Here is a 12,595-nt window from a genome sequence, read left to right on the forward strand (position 1 = left end):
AGAAGAAAAGATGGACAACCTTGGCAAGGGGGGAGGAGGACCAGACAACATCATGGAGGAGAAAACACAAGTAGATGAAGACATCAGCGAGAGTGACAAGGAACTCAAGGACCAGTGCAACAAAGAAGAGAAAGGTGACAACGAGAACGGTGAGAAGAAGAGAGAACGCAGAAGATCCGGTTCGTTTTGGAGAGGTGGTTGGGGGCTGTCTGAACGTTTGGCCATCAACGTGTCAGGTATGCGCTATGAGACACAAATTCGCACACTAGCCCAGTTCCCCGACTCTCTGCTTGGAGACCCACAGCGTCGTTTGCGCTACTTCGACCCTCTACGAAATGAGATCTTCCTGGACCGTAACAGATTTTGCTTCGATGCCATCCTCTACTTCTATCAGTCCGGAGGCCGGTTACGGCGGCCAGCAAATGTTCCTCTGGACATCTTCATGGATGAACTGCGTTTTTATGAGCTGGGAGAGGACATCATGACTCGGTTTAGGGAGGACGAGGGATTCCCTAAAGAGATTCCTCGGCCCCTGCCAGAGAATGAGATCCAGCGCATGCTGTGGATGCTCTTTGAACACCCAGAATCTTCTGGAGGTGCCCGTATTATCGCCATTATTAGCGTGATGGTGATTGTGGTTTCCATCCTCATCTTCTGTTTGGAGACACTTCCTGACTTCAGAATTGAGAAAGAGCTGAGAGAGGTGAGAGTGAAAGAGTGGAGCAGATGAAAAAACATTGCAAATATTACACACGTTGAACATATCTGACTAAACAGTATGTACACGGTGTATGGAATACAGAAAACATTTAAATTGTCATAGCTATGCCTCACACAAAAGCTTAAGTTAACAATAACACTCTGTCCTTAACTGAACACTTTGTCTACTTAATGGGACAGTTCACCCCAAAATGATAATTCTGTCATCATTTACTCCCTAAAAGTTTTTTCCAAATCGGTATAAATGTCTTTGTTCTGATGAACACACAGAAAGATATTTGGAAAAATATTAGCAGCTGACAGTTCTGGGACATCGACTACCATAGTAGGAAAAAATTGGTTGTCAAACATGCCTTCCTAAATGGTTGCTTTCCTAAATTCCTCCTAATATCTTCCTTTGTGTTCAACAGAGAAAAAGATTCCACAACAGTTTCTACTATGGTAGTCTATGATGTCCCATGAATGTCAGCTGCTGACATTCTTCCAAATATCTTTCTTTGTGTTCATCAGAACAAAGAAATGTATACAGGTTTGGAACAACTTGAGGGTGAATAATTCATGCCAGAATGTTCATTTTTGGGTAGAGTATTCCTTTTTTAGGACACATGCATGTTACTTTTAACTCAACTATGTTGTCCCACTTATTTAGCACAAAATCAAGAAAAAATTACAAAAAAAAATGTCATTCACAGATTTCTTTTATTATGTTTTAACGCATAATTTGTGTGTGAGTGTGTGGTCTAAAAACACTCAACCTACACTCAACCATTCTTTCCATTATAATTTAAAAAATTTCCTAAATGCTCATTGTTTTAAGCTTTGCTGCTCTGAAATTATGAATAATACAATCTCATTTATATTTATTTATAAATACATTATAGCAGATGAACATTTGCGTTTTATAATATATTGTCCCCTTAAATTGCTTCAATGTGCGGAAGTTAAAGATATATTTTTAAGGCTTTAAGAATGGCTAAATACTAATTTAACTATTGAACATTAACTAATTAAAGCTGCAATACGTAATGTATTATACGTAATTGTTTTTTTAAGCAACATTATATTAAGTTTTGCATACTCCTTTCCTTACCCTGACTTGCATTAGTATAAGCTTATAATAATTATTAAAATCGAGCTGTCAGATACAATTTCACGGGAAATGTCAGTTTGATGTCATTGAACTTTGACCAACAAAAATATTTTATCTTTGTAGAATTTATTATGTACTAAAGATATGACCAACTACCTGCAGCAAACCCGATTGAAAACATTTAGGTAGAAAATGACGAAAAAGCATTGTCAGGCTGGAAAAGTTCTGTTCCGTAAAATTTATGTTTTTGTAAATTTAACTGTCTAAGCTAAACATTGCAAAAATAGATGAAGAATGATTAAGCTGAGAAGGACGGTTGGAGAGTGTCAGGCAAGGAGGGTTATTGCTGAGATTATTTTAGACGTGTCGTTAAATCTGATACACAGATTGAGAGCCGAGACTCCAGTGGACTTGGGGAGGGGGGATCAGGAAAACAGACCGTGCAGAAAGATGCAACTGACAGAAAAAAAGAAAAGGAGATGAGAAATGACAAGATGACAGGTGACAGCATGAAAGAGCGTCTGGGCCTCATCGAATGAGGCAAAAAACTGAGACGGCGGGTGGGTGCCGGGCATGAAGTGAAAGTCAATGAAGAGTATCAAATTTGTTTCCCATCAGCCATCCAACTACATCAGCACAAGCATGTACTAACCGACATGCTGCCAAGATAGCTCAGTAATTCTGCAGGGATAACGACAGATAAGTAAACGAACGCGGGTGAAACGAGTGAGCAAGAGAAAGAGAATTGGGGGGCACTCTCTCAGGTTTCACCTTAGGGATCTCAGGTGATATTTTTAGAGGAAGGACAACCCTTCAAAGCACATTAACACAGAAACGGGAGCTTGTATTAATAAACAGACCGACTCAATGGCTGAAATCGGTATGGAAACACACTTCTATAAAATCTTTTGACGACTAAGGCAATATCAAAATAAGCATGGGCTGTACTATGATAGTGAACACCTAACAGCCAACAAGAACACACACATGTGATCTCATGTCTACATTTTCACAAGTCTGTTTTCAATGCAAATGCACACACACACACACACACTTAATTTAGTGTTACACTTGAACTTTTCGGCATGGACAGTGTAGATCAGTAAGTGTATATCCTGGGATTGTACTGTACTCATGAGTTTAACCTTGCAAGCACCAGTTAAGCTGCATCTGATTGACCTGAATGTGACACTGTTTGTTTTAGCCTGTGTTGTTTAGATATAGACCAAGTCTACTTCTGGAGTGACAAAGAGCAATAATGGCCCTCGAGTTAAAGGTCAAGCTCTTTGACCCTGACAGCAATGAAGTCAGTGTGAAATGAGCATCCAAGTGGTTTTAGATGGACATTTGCGTAAACAAAATATCTGACCTCAACCGATCGATACATCAGTCTACTCAAACCAATAGAGAGTTGCACACATTTGTGTGTGCAACTACATTTGTTTTTATTCATTGTGGGGACTTTTTGTACACATAATGACTTTTGACCGTACATACGGTATATTCTATCCTCTAATCCTTTAAAATATCCAAATAAGCATCAATAAATAATTTAGGTGGTTTAGACTTTGCCATCTTTGTGGGTTCTAGACACCTGCAGACACAGACCCACAAAAAAAGTATAAAAGGATTAGGATTGTTTTGAAAAAGCATTGTTTCAAAGTAATAAATGCATTTCCTTGTGCCAGTCAGTAAGTGCCACAGTAAATAAGAAAGATAAGATAACAGAACCTTAATTTGGTATCCCAGGAAATACTATAGGCATAATAAGCTGACCAAAGTCTGTGATAAAAATATAGTGAGCCTGTGAGAATGCATTACATAAATTCTTAAAAATAAAGGATTTAAATAGTTCTGAGAACTATTTTGTAACGGAAATCGTCCAAGGAAACACAGACGAAGGTATTCCAGAACAAAGACACTGTAATAATCACACCGGGAGAAGTAACAGGCTGGTTACATTATTACATTTAAGACATTTACATTTTTTCATTTACATTTTTAACAGCTAAAGGAGTTGTGGCACAACGCGAAGCAGAGCGTGCCATGAAGAAGATTTAAATTATATTAAGGCTATGTAATGTGGTAAGCCATTATAAATTGGGGTATTTTATAATGGCTTAGAACTCGGCCGTTCAGAATCAAGGACCAGAACTGACTGTTAAATTATTTTGTGGAAAACAAGTTTTTAACTTAATTTTTTCATATCATGTCATTTCATATCATGTTTTTTTAATATCATAATTTTCATAATTTCTTTTCTTTCTCCCCTTCTCCATTCTTCTCTGCATCACTTCCCCCTCGCCTTTCTCTTTCTTTCCCAGCAATATGCGCACCAGCCTCACCTCAACACTGAAAACATTACCCTATCTGCCAGCTCCCCTTTCCACGATCCTTTCTTCCTGGTAGAGACCATGTGCATCTGCTGGTTCTCTTTTGAACTGGTAATGCGTTTCGCTTGCTCTCCCAGTAAGATGGTCTTCTTCAAGGATGTGATGAACATCATTGACTTCTTTGCTATCATTCCCTACTTTGTCACGCTCGGCACCGAGCTGGCCAAGTCCAAGGGAGCCACGCCAAGCATGTCCCTGGCCATCATCAGGGTCATCCGTCTGGTGAGAGTGTTCAGGATCTTCAAGCTATCTCGCCACTCCAAAGGTCTTCAAATCCTGGGCCAGACTCTGAAAGCCAGCTTAAGAGAACTGGCCCTGCTCATCTTCTTTCTTTTCATTGGAGTTATTATATTCTCCAGTGCTGTTTATTTTGCAGAAGTGGACCACTCGGAGACAGCTTTTACCAGCATCCCCGAAGCCTTCTGGTGGGCTGTGGTCACCATGACGACAGTGGGGTATGGCGATATGTACCCAGTGACGGTGGGTGGAAAATTGGTGGGTTCGATGTGTGCTATCGCCGGTGTGCTCACCATCTCGCTTCCGGTTCCAGTAATCGTTTCGAACTTCAGCTACTTCTACCACCGTGAAACGGAGTGCGAGGACAACCAGGAGCACACCCATGTTAGCACCTCCCTCTGGGAGGAAGAAGGAGAGGATGAAGAAGGAGAAGAAGGAGAAGAAGGAGAGGAAGGTCCAGAGGAACAGGGAGACTATGTTCCTCTTGAGGGAGGTACAGCCTATAGGGGGATCTGCACTCCTCTTAATGGAACTCTCCTGGCAGGGCTTTGTGCTGGGGAGCAAAGTGGAGGGACCATTTGCCTACGTGAGCCACTGGTCACCCAAGTCTGAGACACCGGAGGTCAAAGAGAGAAGAGTGAGGTTTTCCTGTGCCAAGTTCATGGGTTACTGCCTCACCGTAACTCTCTGAACATACGTGTGTGAAGGAAATGTACGACTGTGAGCATGAAACTCAGAAGGTACATTTGGAAGATTCATATCCAGCAGGCAGAGGAAGACAAACAACAGGAGGAAAAGTATGAGGACACTGACCAGCAAAAACAAATTTAAAGGGCGCACTCTGTATTTTTTTCAGTCAGCTTCTTTTGTTTTTGTTTTTTTACGCAAAAGTTACCAGAGTAGAGTGTGTCATTACTGTTAAATTTTTTTTGAGGTTTTGACTGGAATCTAATGTGTAATTTATGTCTATCTGTATTATCCACAAATAATTTTACATGTGTTTTTGTTAGAGCAGTGGGGGGGCCCAGAGGTACTGCAGAATGCAGATCGCGAATGCACGGAGGAACGCGACTGCAAATTGAAGGAGGGCAGTGTTCCGTCTGAAGCTGCATGCGTGAGCAGACATGCATACTCACTATATGTCCTGTGCAGTGCAATTTTAGGCTGCGTACAAAAGCTTAAAATCTACAAAGTAGGCAAACGTCCATTTAGGAAGTGGCAGCATTACCTCTACATCATCTTAAAAAACAGGTAGATAATCTAAGTATGTGTGGCGAGCAGGGCGGGACGAGAGCCGTGAGGGAAAGGCGCGAGGCCGGGCACGTAAGTGATAACGAGCGTCAGCTGTGCATGCACCGGTCTCGTATCTCTCATGGAGGAGCTCCGGAAGCATAAGAGATGAGCTACAGGAGTGTAGGACGAGAGAGGACCAGGCCCTCTTTAAGCCTTGCGCCTTTCCCTTACAGCTCTCGTCCCGCCCTGCTTGCCACAGTATGTTTGTCTTTAAGACTGTAATTTCAGAATAAGCGCAAGTCTCTCACTCAATGTATGTATGACTGTATGACTGTATGACTTTCTTTCTTCTGCAAAACTCAAAAGAAAATGTCTTCAAGAATGTTGGTAACCACACAACATTGGCCCCCATTGACTTCCATTGTATGGACACGAAACCACTGAGACATTTCTCCAAATATATATAATATAAGGCGATGAAATGTTTATTTTAGGGCAAACCCTTTAAAACACCACATTAAATCATTGAATGTATTTATTTGTGAAACTATTTTTATCTATCCAAAGAGTGTTTCGCTGTCTTAATGCTAGAATGTGTTTGGAATCATGTTACAGACACAAGTAAACTAAGCGGTGTTGTGCAATAAACATTTGCACCTTAGCAATAAAGTTCTTACTACAGTTCCTGACATATATAACAGACTTATTCATAGTAAGAAACTCTGTGTCATTTAAATGTCATGGATTTTGTCACCCAGTTGCCACCATGAATGTTCCAGGGATTTGTGTGTCAGTCTTAAGCTTCATTCATCTGGAATAGAGTTGAGTTTGGATTAGTGCTGTTTCTGATGTAATTGCTGTACAGCAGCATTGTTAAAATGCTGTAAATGAAAGATGTGTGTTTGCTTGTGTGCGTATTCAAAAATGTTTTTTAGGTGTTACATAATGTATGTATAACACAATAGTATGTGTTCTGTGAAATGCGTAAATCTGACCATGTTTCTGTATTTTTATTTATTAAAACTTTTTATCACACAAACATCATAGCTCATGATGTTGAAAAAGAAACACACACTGCAATAAAAAAAGGAAAAAAAGACACACACACATTTACATCCACCAATTTTCCCCACACTGTATAAACTTATTATTAATTAATAAAATAATTATTACACAATAGAAAATAAATAAATATTTTAATAAATACAGTTTAGGTAACAAAACACTTTAACTGTCCAGTTTGTCCAGTTATAATGTAAAGTCTTCCTCCATAATGATCCCAAGTCTTCATTTCTTAGAATGCAAACTGGGGCTAAAAATGCTCTTAATGTGTGATTCATGTACCATTCCAAGTGGGTCGTCGGAGTCCAGGTTTAAATCTTGAATATACTGTTTCACATCCTGTATCTGGCTTTCCTCTTGTTTATTCATAATGGGGAGGAACCTAGAAAGTGAAGGGTAATGTTTCTGCCTAGCCCGCTTTGAGGGCAGCGACACAGAAAGTCCACTGTGTGGAGACCGGAAACAAGTATATCCATCTTCCAGTATCAATTCCTGAAAGACGCAGTCTTTTTCAGCAAAATCTCTCTGAAAACAGAAGATATTTATTAGGCGATTTGTTGAAGTATCAAGTAAAAAGGATATTATTAGTGACAGCGGTTTGTTCAACATGATGCATTGCAGCATGATGTCCATTTTTCTATTGGTTATGTATGAGGTCTTCCTTTGGTAAATTGTAAATCATGCCAGAAAAAATACACATTTTATATAAAAGCACATATTGAGATGTATTCAATATCTTCAGAAGGGAAAAATACATTAGTAACAGGGCAATGCTCGATTAAATAATAATAAGAAAAAGAATAGCTAACCAAAAATAAACATTCTTTCAGCATTTACTCACTCTCATGTCATTTCAAACCTGTATGACTTTTTTCTTACGCAGAATACAGAATAAGATATTTTGAGGAAAGTTTTCTAACTGGTATCGGTTGACTTGCAATGGTTTCAATAGTAGTGAATGGGTGCCAACCATGTTTGGTTATCAACTTTCTTTGAAATATCTCCTTTTGTGTTCTACAGAAGAAAGAAAGCCATGCAGATTTGAAATGACAAGAAGGTGAGTAAATGAGGATAGAATTTTCAATTCAAATTATCTAAAAAAAATTTTATTTTAACAAAATCAGAGAGAGAGAGTTTGAAACCATTGTGGCTCTTAAGGCAAAAGTTATTCAAGTGCTAAATTGTTAAATTAACAGGCTATTTCATGGTAACTGAATATACTGGTATACTGCGACAGCCCTATAGCCCAAACCAGAGTAAAAGTGTAATTTTATTCCACTAGTCTGCAACACAAAAAATTAAACAAGTTGCCACAATATGGTGATGTTGTTTTGACCACTATTAACACCAAGGAACTGTCAAAGAACAAAGATCTGTAATGTTTTGATAATCATAAATCTCAAAAATGTACATGCCAAATAGTACTGCAAAATTACCAACCACGAGACTTTGAAAAAAAGTTTCTCAAATATTTAACTGTTAGTGTAGAATCAGCCATATACTATTGATATGTGCTTCGTTGCTTTTGACATGTTTGTATTAATAGGGAGTGTTCATACCTGTCCTCTCAATTTGCCTTCACTGTCCATACAGAGAAAAAGAGATGTAGCCACACCTTTGATAACTGTCTCCCCCGCTTTCACTGAGCGCAGTTCCAACACACCTGCAGCAAACAGCACCAAACTTCAGTCACTATCAATGCCTTTAAACCCCAAACATTAACCACCACCCACACCATGACCAAAACAATTTAATTACATCATGTCAAAACAACAAAGAAATGGGTTATGTACTAAATTATAGTCGTATAGACATTATCAGATAGGATGAATCTGTTAACTTGTTTGATACGTTTATCATCTGACAATTTCCTTCAATTACCCTTCTCATAGCAGAGTAAAGTTTTTGTAATATGCAGTCATGCTCTTTATGTGTACCAGCGTGAAGTTGAGACTTTCTTACAGTTGGGGCTCTGTACGGAAGATCTGCTGACCGTGCCGTCAGCATTAATTTCAAGGAATAGTTCTCGTCTTCCGTTGTCTAAAATGAACAAACAAACACATGTAAATAGATTTACACTCACATATGTTATCAGTAATCCAACCTAGTAAGTATAACTGCAGCGCATTGACAAAGAAAATACACTTAAAGCATAAAGTTTGTTAAAGTTGCATTATCAACATAAGCTAATAATTGATTCCAGTAAGAACAAAAATGTAACAGTTACCTACATAAAAGTAGATCTTTGATATTTAGGTTAAGGGAATTTTGTGACTACAAGAAGTAGCACTGAAATAACTGAAAAAAGCAGTGTTAACACAGCAATAAATCGACTTAAAGCTAGAATGAGATTAAAAATTGTTCAGTACCTGTATAGAGCAGCCGTTCTCTAACCTGATTGCTGAAGGGGAAAAGCACACTGTGTGCAGGAACATGCATACACAAATAAAGCGAAGGGAAAAGCACAAGAAAAATTAACAACCAGGCAAAAAGCATGATAGAAAAATGTAACGTATCTAAAAAAAAATATCCTCAAACGTAATATATGATAGTAATAAAACGTATTTCTCTCATAGATGTTACAATTCCAAAGTATAACTAAGCCTATGCAATAAACAGAGCATGAAGTGATATCTCCAAGACCAATTATTGTCTACACAAATGATGTGCCGTAAAGTCTTATTTATATGGAAGCTTTGAGAGAGTGCTAGAGAATCCATGAGTCACTCACGTACAAAAAAGAAAAATGATAACAAACTTGTTTTCAGGAAATGAACAAGGATACACCGATGGTAAAACCTCATATGCTGCTCAGCAAGGCAAGTGTTTCCATCGATCCCACGTTGATGAACATGAGAAATGCGTATTTTGCAACATTGTACACATTACCAAGCGTGATGGCTTGGTCACTGTTTATTCAATATAAACTGTTTTGTTATAACCGCTGTATTGATGGGAAGTAGGAGTGGAGGTGGCAGTTTAAACATGGGGCAGATAAGAGGCCATAAACAGAGCTTGCTCATCTGTGTACACTGACTCAATATGATGACAGGACCGGCGTACGCTGCACTAGCCTCACATCAGCTGTAGAGGGCAGTATGCCATCATGTCATAGTCTATTAATATTTATTTAAAGATGTGCATGTCTTACTAAACAAAAGAAAAACAGCATGCAAAGACGCACAAACACATGCTTAGAGAGGGACACATACAACCACGAACCCTAACCACGTGTCGAGCGTGCATGCCTGTCAATTACGTTCTGTCAATAATTGTTGCATCTCTGTGAATGATTAATGACGGTAAACAATCGGAGTTTTGACAGATGCGTTTTACCACGACTCTTACTTTCATCTGTGGAACGCAAGAACACTGCATAAATATAGATGTCATCATAGATGGACAGTAGTAGAGATGCAGGAGAAATATTATAAATCGTATAAGATGGTTTGCAATACTGATTGAGTCTAATGCTTCATAACAGTTTTGTAACTATTGGTTTCAAGTGTTTGCGCGTGGTAAAAGGTGGTAGTTATGATGTAAAATGAGATGTAACATGGCTGTTGACTTTCGTAGTTTTCATACAGAAAAGGATGACATTTATGTTGTTTATCCAATTTGTAACCGTTTTTAAATATACATGTTTTTCTAATTCTTTGAGCTTGATAATCTTATTTTACCTTCCTTCAAAAAGCAGGTTATTTAAAAAATCCCCCATTGCAGATATCAAACAAAATGAATGTAGCCCAAGTATACAGACAAATATATATAGACAACTATTTTTATTGTAACTATTTAAAAAAAAATCCCCAACTACCTCATCATCTTAACACAGCACCCTTAATCTTCCCTCATATCTCTCGGAGGTCCAGGGTCCCCACAGCCAACGTCAGCATCCCTCATTATCATCCCTCGCCTGCCTCACTGTTGTCCTGGGAGGAATGAGAAGGATTGACGTCTTTCTGGCCATCTGCCGCTTTCCCTCCTTGTCTATCCCCCTCTTTTCTTTGAGCGGATTAAATCTGGATGTCTTTGTCTCATCATTGTGTAAGATAAATTTTTGACCCCCGCTACGCATCTGTCACAACATCTCTACACGGTGATCGCTTTCGTCCATTAGTTTGAAAATATCCCAACCCAGCTGGCATTTTAACATCGAGTCACTGTTGAATCAACGTCAGGTGTCAGAGTTGGATAACCATTGAATTTTGCAAATCCAATCAACGTTGAAATTTCAACGTCACTATAAAGTCCTGCTTTTCAACATAAGTTTGTTGAACTGTTTTCACTGAAGTATTGATGTGTTCAACAGTAACACCAACCACCTTGAAATGGATACATAAACACTAAGTTTGTGGACACACACACAGTCAGCTAGGAAGAAGCAAATTGGTCAAAGCAAGTCCAGGAAGAAGATTAATAAAGACATTTCACTGACGTAAGAAACATGCTTTATTGTGCATTTAACATTTCACACAAGTCAAACTTCAACCTATAGAAAAACAGCCCAAACATTGGGCAACATTGAACACTGCTGATTATATATTTTCGTTACTTCTTTCTGCCACTGCCACCCATCCTCTCTGGTGCATATTTCAAATATTTGGCCATGTATTTGTCTACTTTTGTTGTAGTGGTCTCAAATGAGCTCAAGACAGCATCTGATGAGGGGGAAAAAAAATCAGTATTAGCAAAGGCTAACCTCTCAAATTAAAGCAATTTTTATATTAAAAAAGCAAAGCAAAATTAACAACTAAGTATATAAATTAGTATTTATCAACGTGCAAGATCATTGATAATCATGTGCTTGGGCAAGCGACAAAAGGTAGTTGGTAGTAACCAGTGCTGCTGCTAAATATACTAAATATTTAAGCCTAAATGTTTTATAAAGAAAATCATTCAATCAAAATAGGTAAGCTATACTCATCGTTTTTTTATATTTTCCACATCAACCTGTATTTAAATTTAAAAAAAAAATTTAAATCTAAAAAAAGTTTTAATAACTATCAGATTCAAATAGATGGTTGGGTTAGGTATGTGGACAACTCACCGTTGAAGGAGACTTTCAGGTCGTGTTCTTCCAAATCTCTGGAAAAGAGAAGGAAGAATGAAATCTCAACTTTTTCTTTAAGTTTGTGGATGAAAAGTGTGTCATTGTGCCACGTTCGACCAACAGAGACATCCCTAGGCCTAACACGCACGCGCGCACACACACGCGCGCACACGCGCACACACACACGCACGCACATGCGGTTAAACTAGTCTGCCCATACACACAATATTGATTATCACAATACGTAATATGTGGGCCAGAGTCAGGCACACTTAAAACTTATTTAGGAATATTCTAGTTACAAAATGTTTTCAAAAACGTTGCTTACCGTTTGAGCTGTTACACAGATTCAGGCTGCACCGGTCCAATCAGAATCTGCTAGCCCGAAGATAACGACACCGAGTACTTCGCGCATGCGCAATGGCTGAAACCGTCAGAGCCAATATAATCCAGTTATGTTCACCGCCTTTAATTGAGTGATGGACAACCACCGTCCTCCAATCAAGCCCTTTATTGAACGATGTTCCAAAATGATCAATCACACTGGAGTTGACTGTGTAAAAACATGACCGTAGTGTCCGTGACGTCACCCGTGGACTCCTGAAGAGCGTTTTTAAGCACAAAGTGTGCAGAGCGGGCCGTCGCCATCTTGGCAGCGCGTCACCGCACGACTCTCCCGGGCAATCGGAAATGGGCAAAAAGGCGGGAGCTGGTTGCTGAAGCCACGCTCGACAGCGGTGCCAGCAGCGGCAATCAACCTGTCACTCAAGTGACCACGCCCTATAATTACAGAACTTCAAGGCTTAA

The 12,595-nt window shown here is 39.0% G+C and overlaps 2 protein-coding genes across 2 annotated transcripts; one reads left to right on the forward strand and one right to left on the reverse strand.

Annotated features, from left to right (window-relative positions):
* Window positions 1–10: 10 nt before the first annotated feature.
* kcna7 (potassium voltage-gated channel, shaker-related subfamily, member 7) lies at window positions 11–5,052 on the forward strand (the record flags this gene model as incomplete). Its single annotated transcript, XM_079457569.1, has 2 exons — window positions 11–703; window positions 4,135–5,052. The coding sequence occupies 2 exons, from the start codon at window positions 11–13 to the stop codon at window positions 5,050–5,052; spliced, it is 1,611 nt and encodes a 536-aa protein (XP_079313695.1).
* Window positions 5,053–6,856: 1,804 nt separating this feature from the next.
* fgf21 (fibroblast growth factor 21) lies at window positions 6,857–9,390 on the reverse strand. Its single transcript, XM_079455522.1, has 4 exons — window positions 9,105–9,390; window positions 8,698–8,775; window positions 8,295–8,398; window positions 6,857–7,260 (listed from the first exon to the last, which is right to left on the reverse strand). The coding sequence occupies exons 1-4, from the start codon at window positions 9,229–9,231 to the stop codon at window positions 6,961–6,963; spliced, it is 609 nt and encodes a 202-aa protein (XP_079311648.1). The 5' UTR covers window positions 9,232–9,390; the 3' UTR covers window positions 6,857–6,960.
* Window positions 9,391–12,595: the final 3,205 nt, after the last annotated feature.

The sequence above is a fragment of the Barbatula barbatula genome (genome assembly GCF_947034865.1).
Source record: "Barbatula barbatula genome assembly, chromosome: 5".
Classification (NCBI taxonomy): domain Eukaryota; kingdom Metazoa; phylum Chordata; class Actinopteri; order Cypriniformes; family Nemacheilidae; genus Barbatula; species Barbatula barbatula.

Excerpts from the sequence above, each read along its gene's own strand:
- fgf21 (XM_079455522.1), bottom strand. The coding sequence starts at position 9,231 with ATGCTTTTTGCCTGGTTGTTAATTTTTCTTGTGCTTTTCCCTTCGCTT. Across the intron at positions 8,776-9,104 it reads AGAACGGCTGCTCTATACAG|ACAACGGAAGACGAGAACTA; the intron begins GTACTGAACAAT and ends TGTTCATTTTAG. Across the intron at positions 8,399-8,697 it reads TTCCGTACAGAGCCCCAACT|GTGTGTTGGAACTGCGCTCA; the intron begins GTAAGAAAGTCT and ends TGTTTGCTGCAG.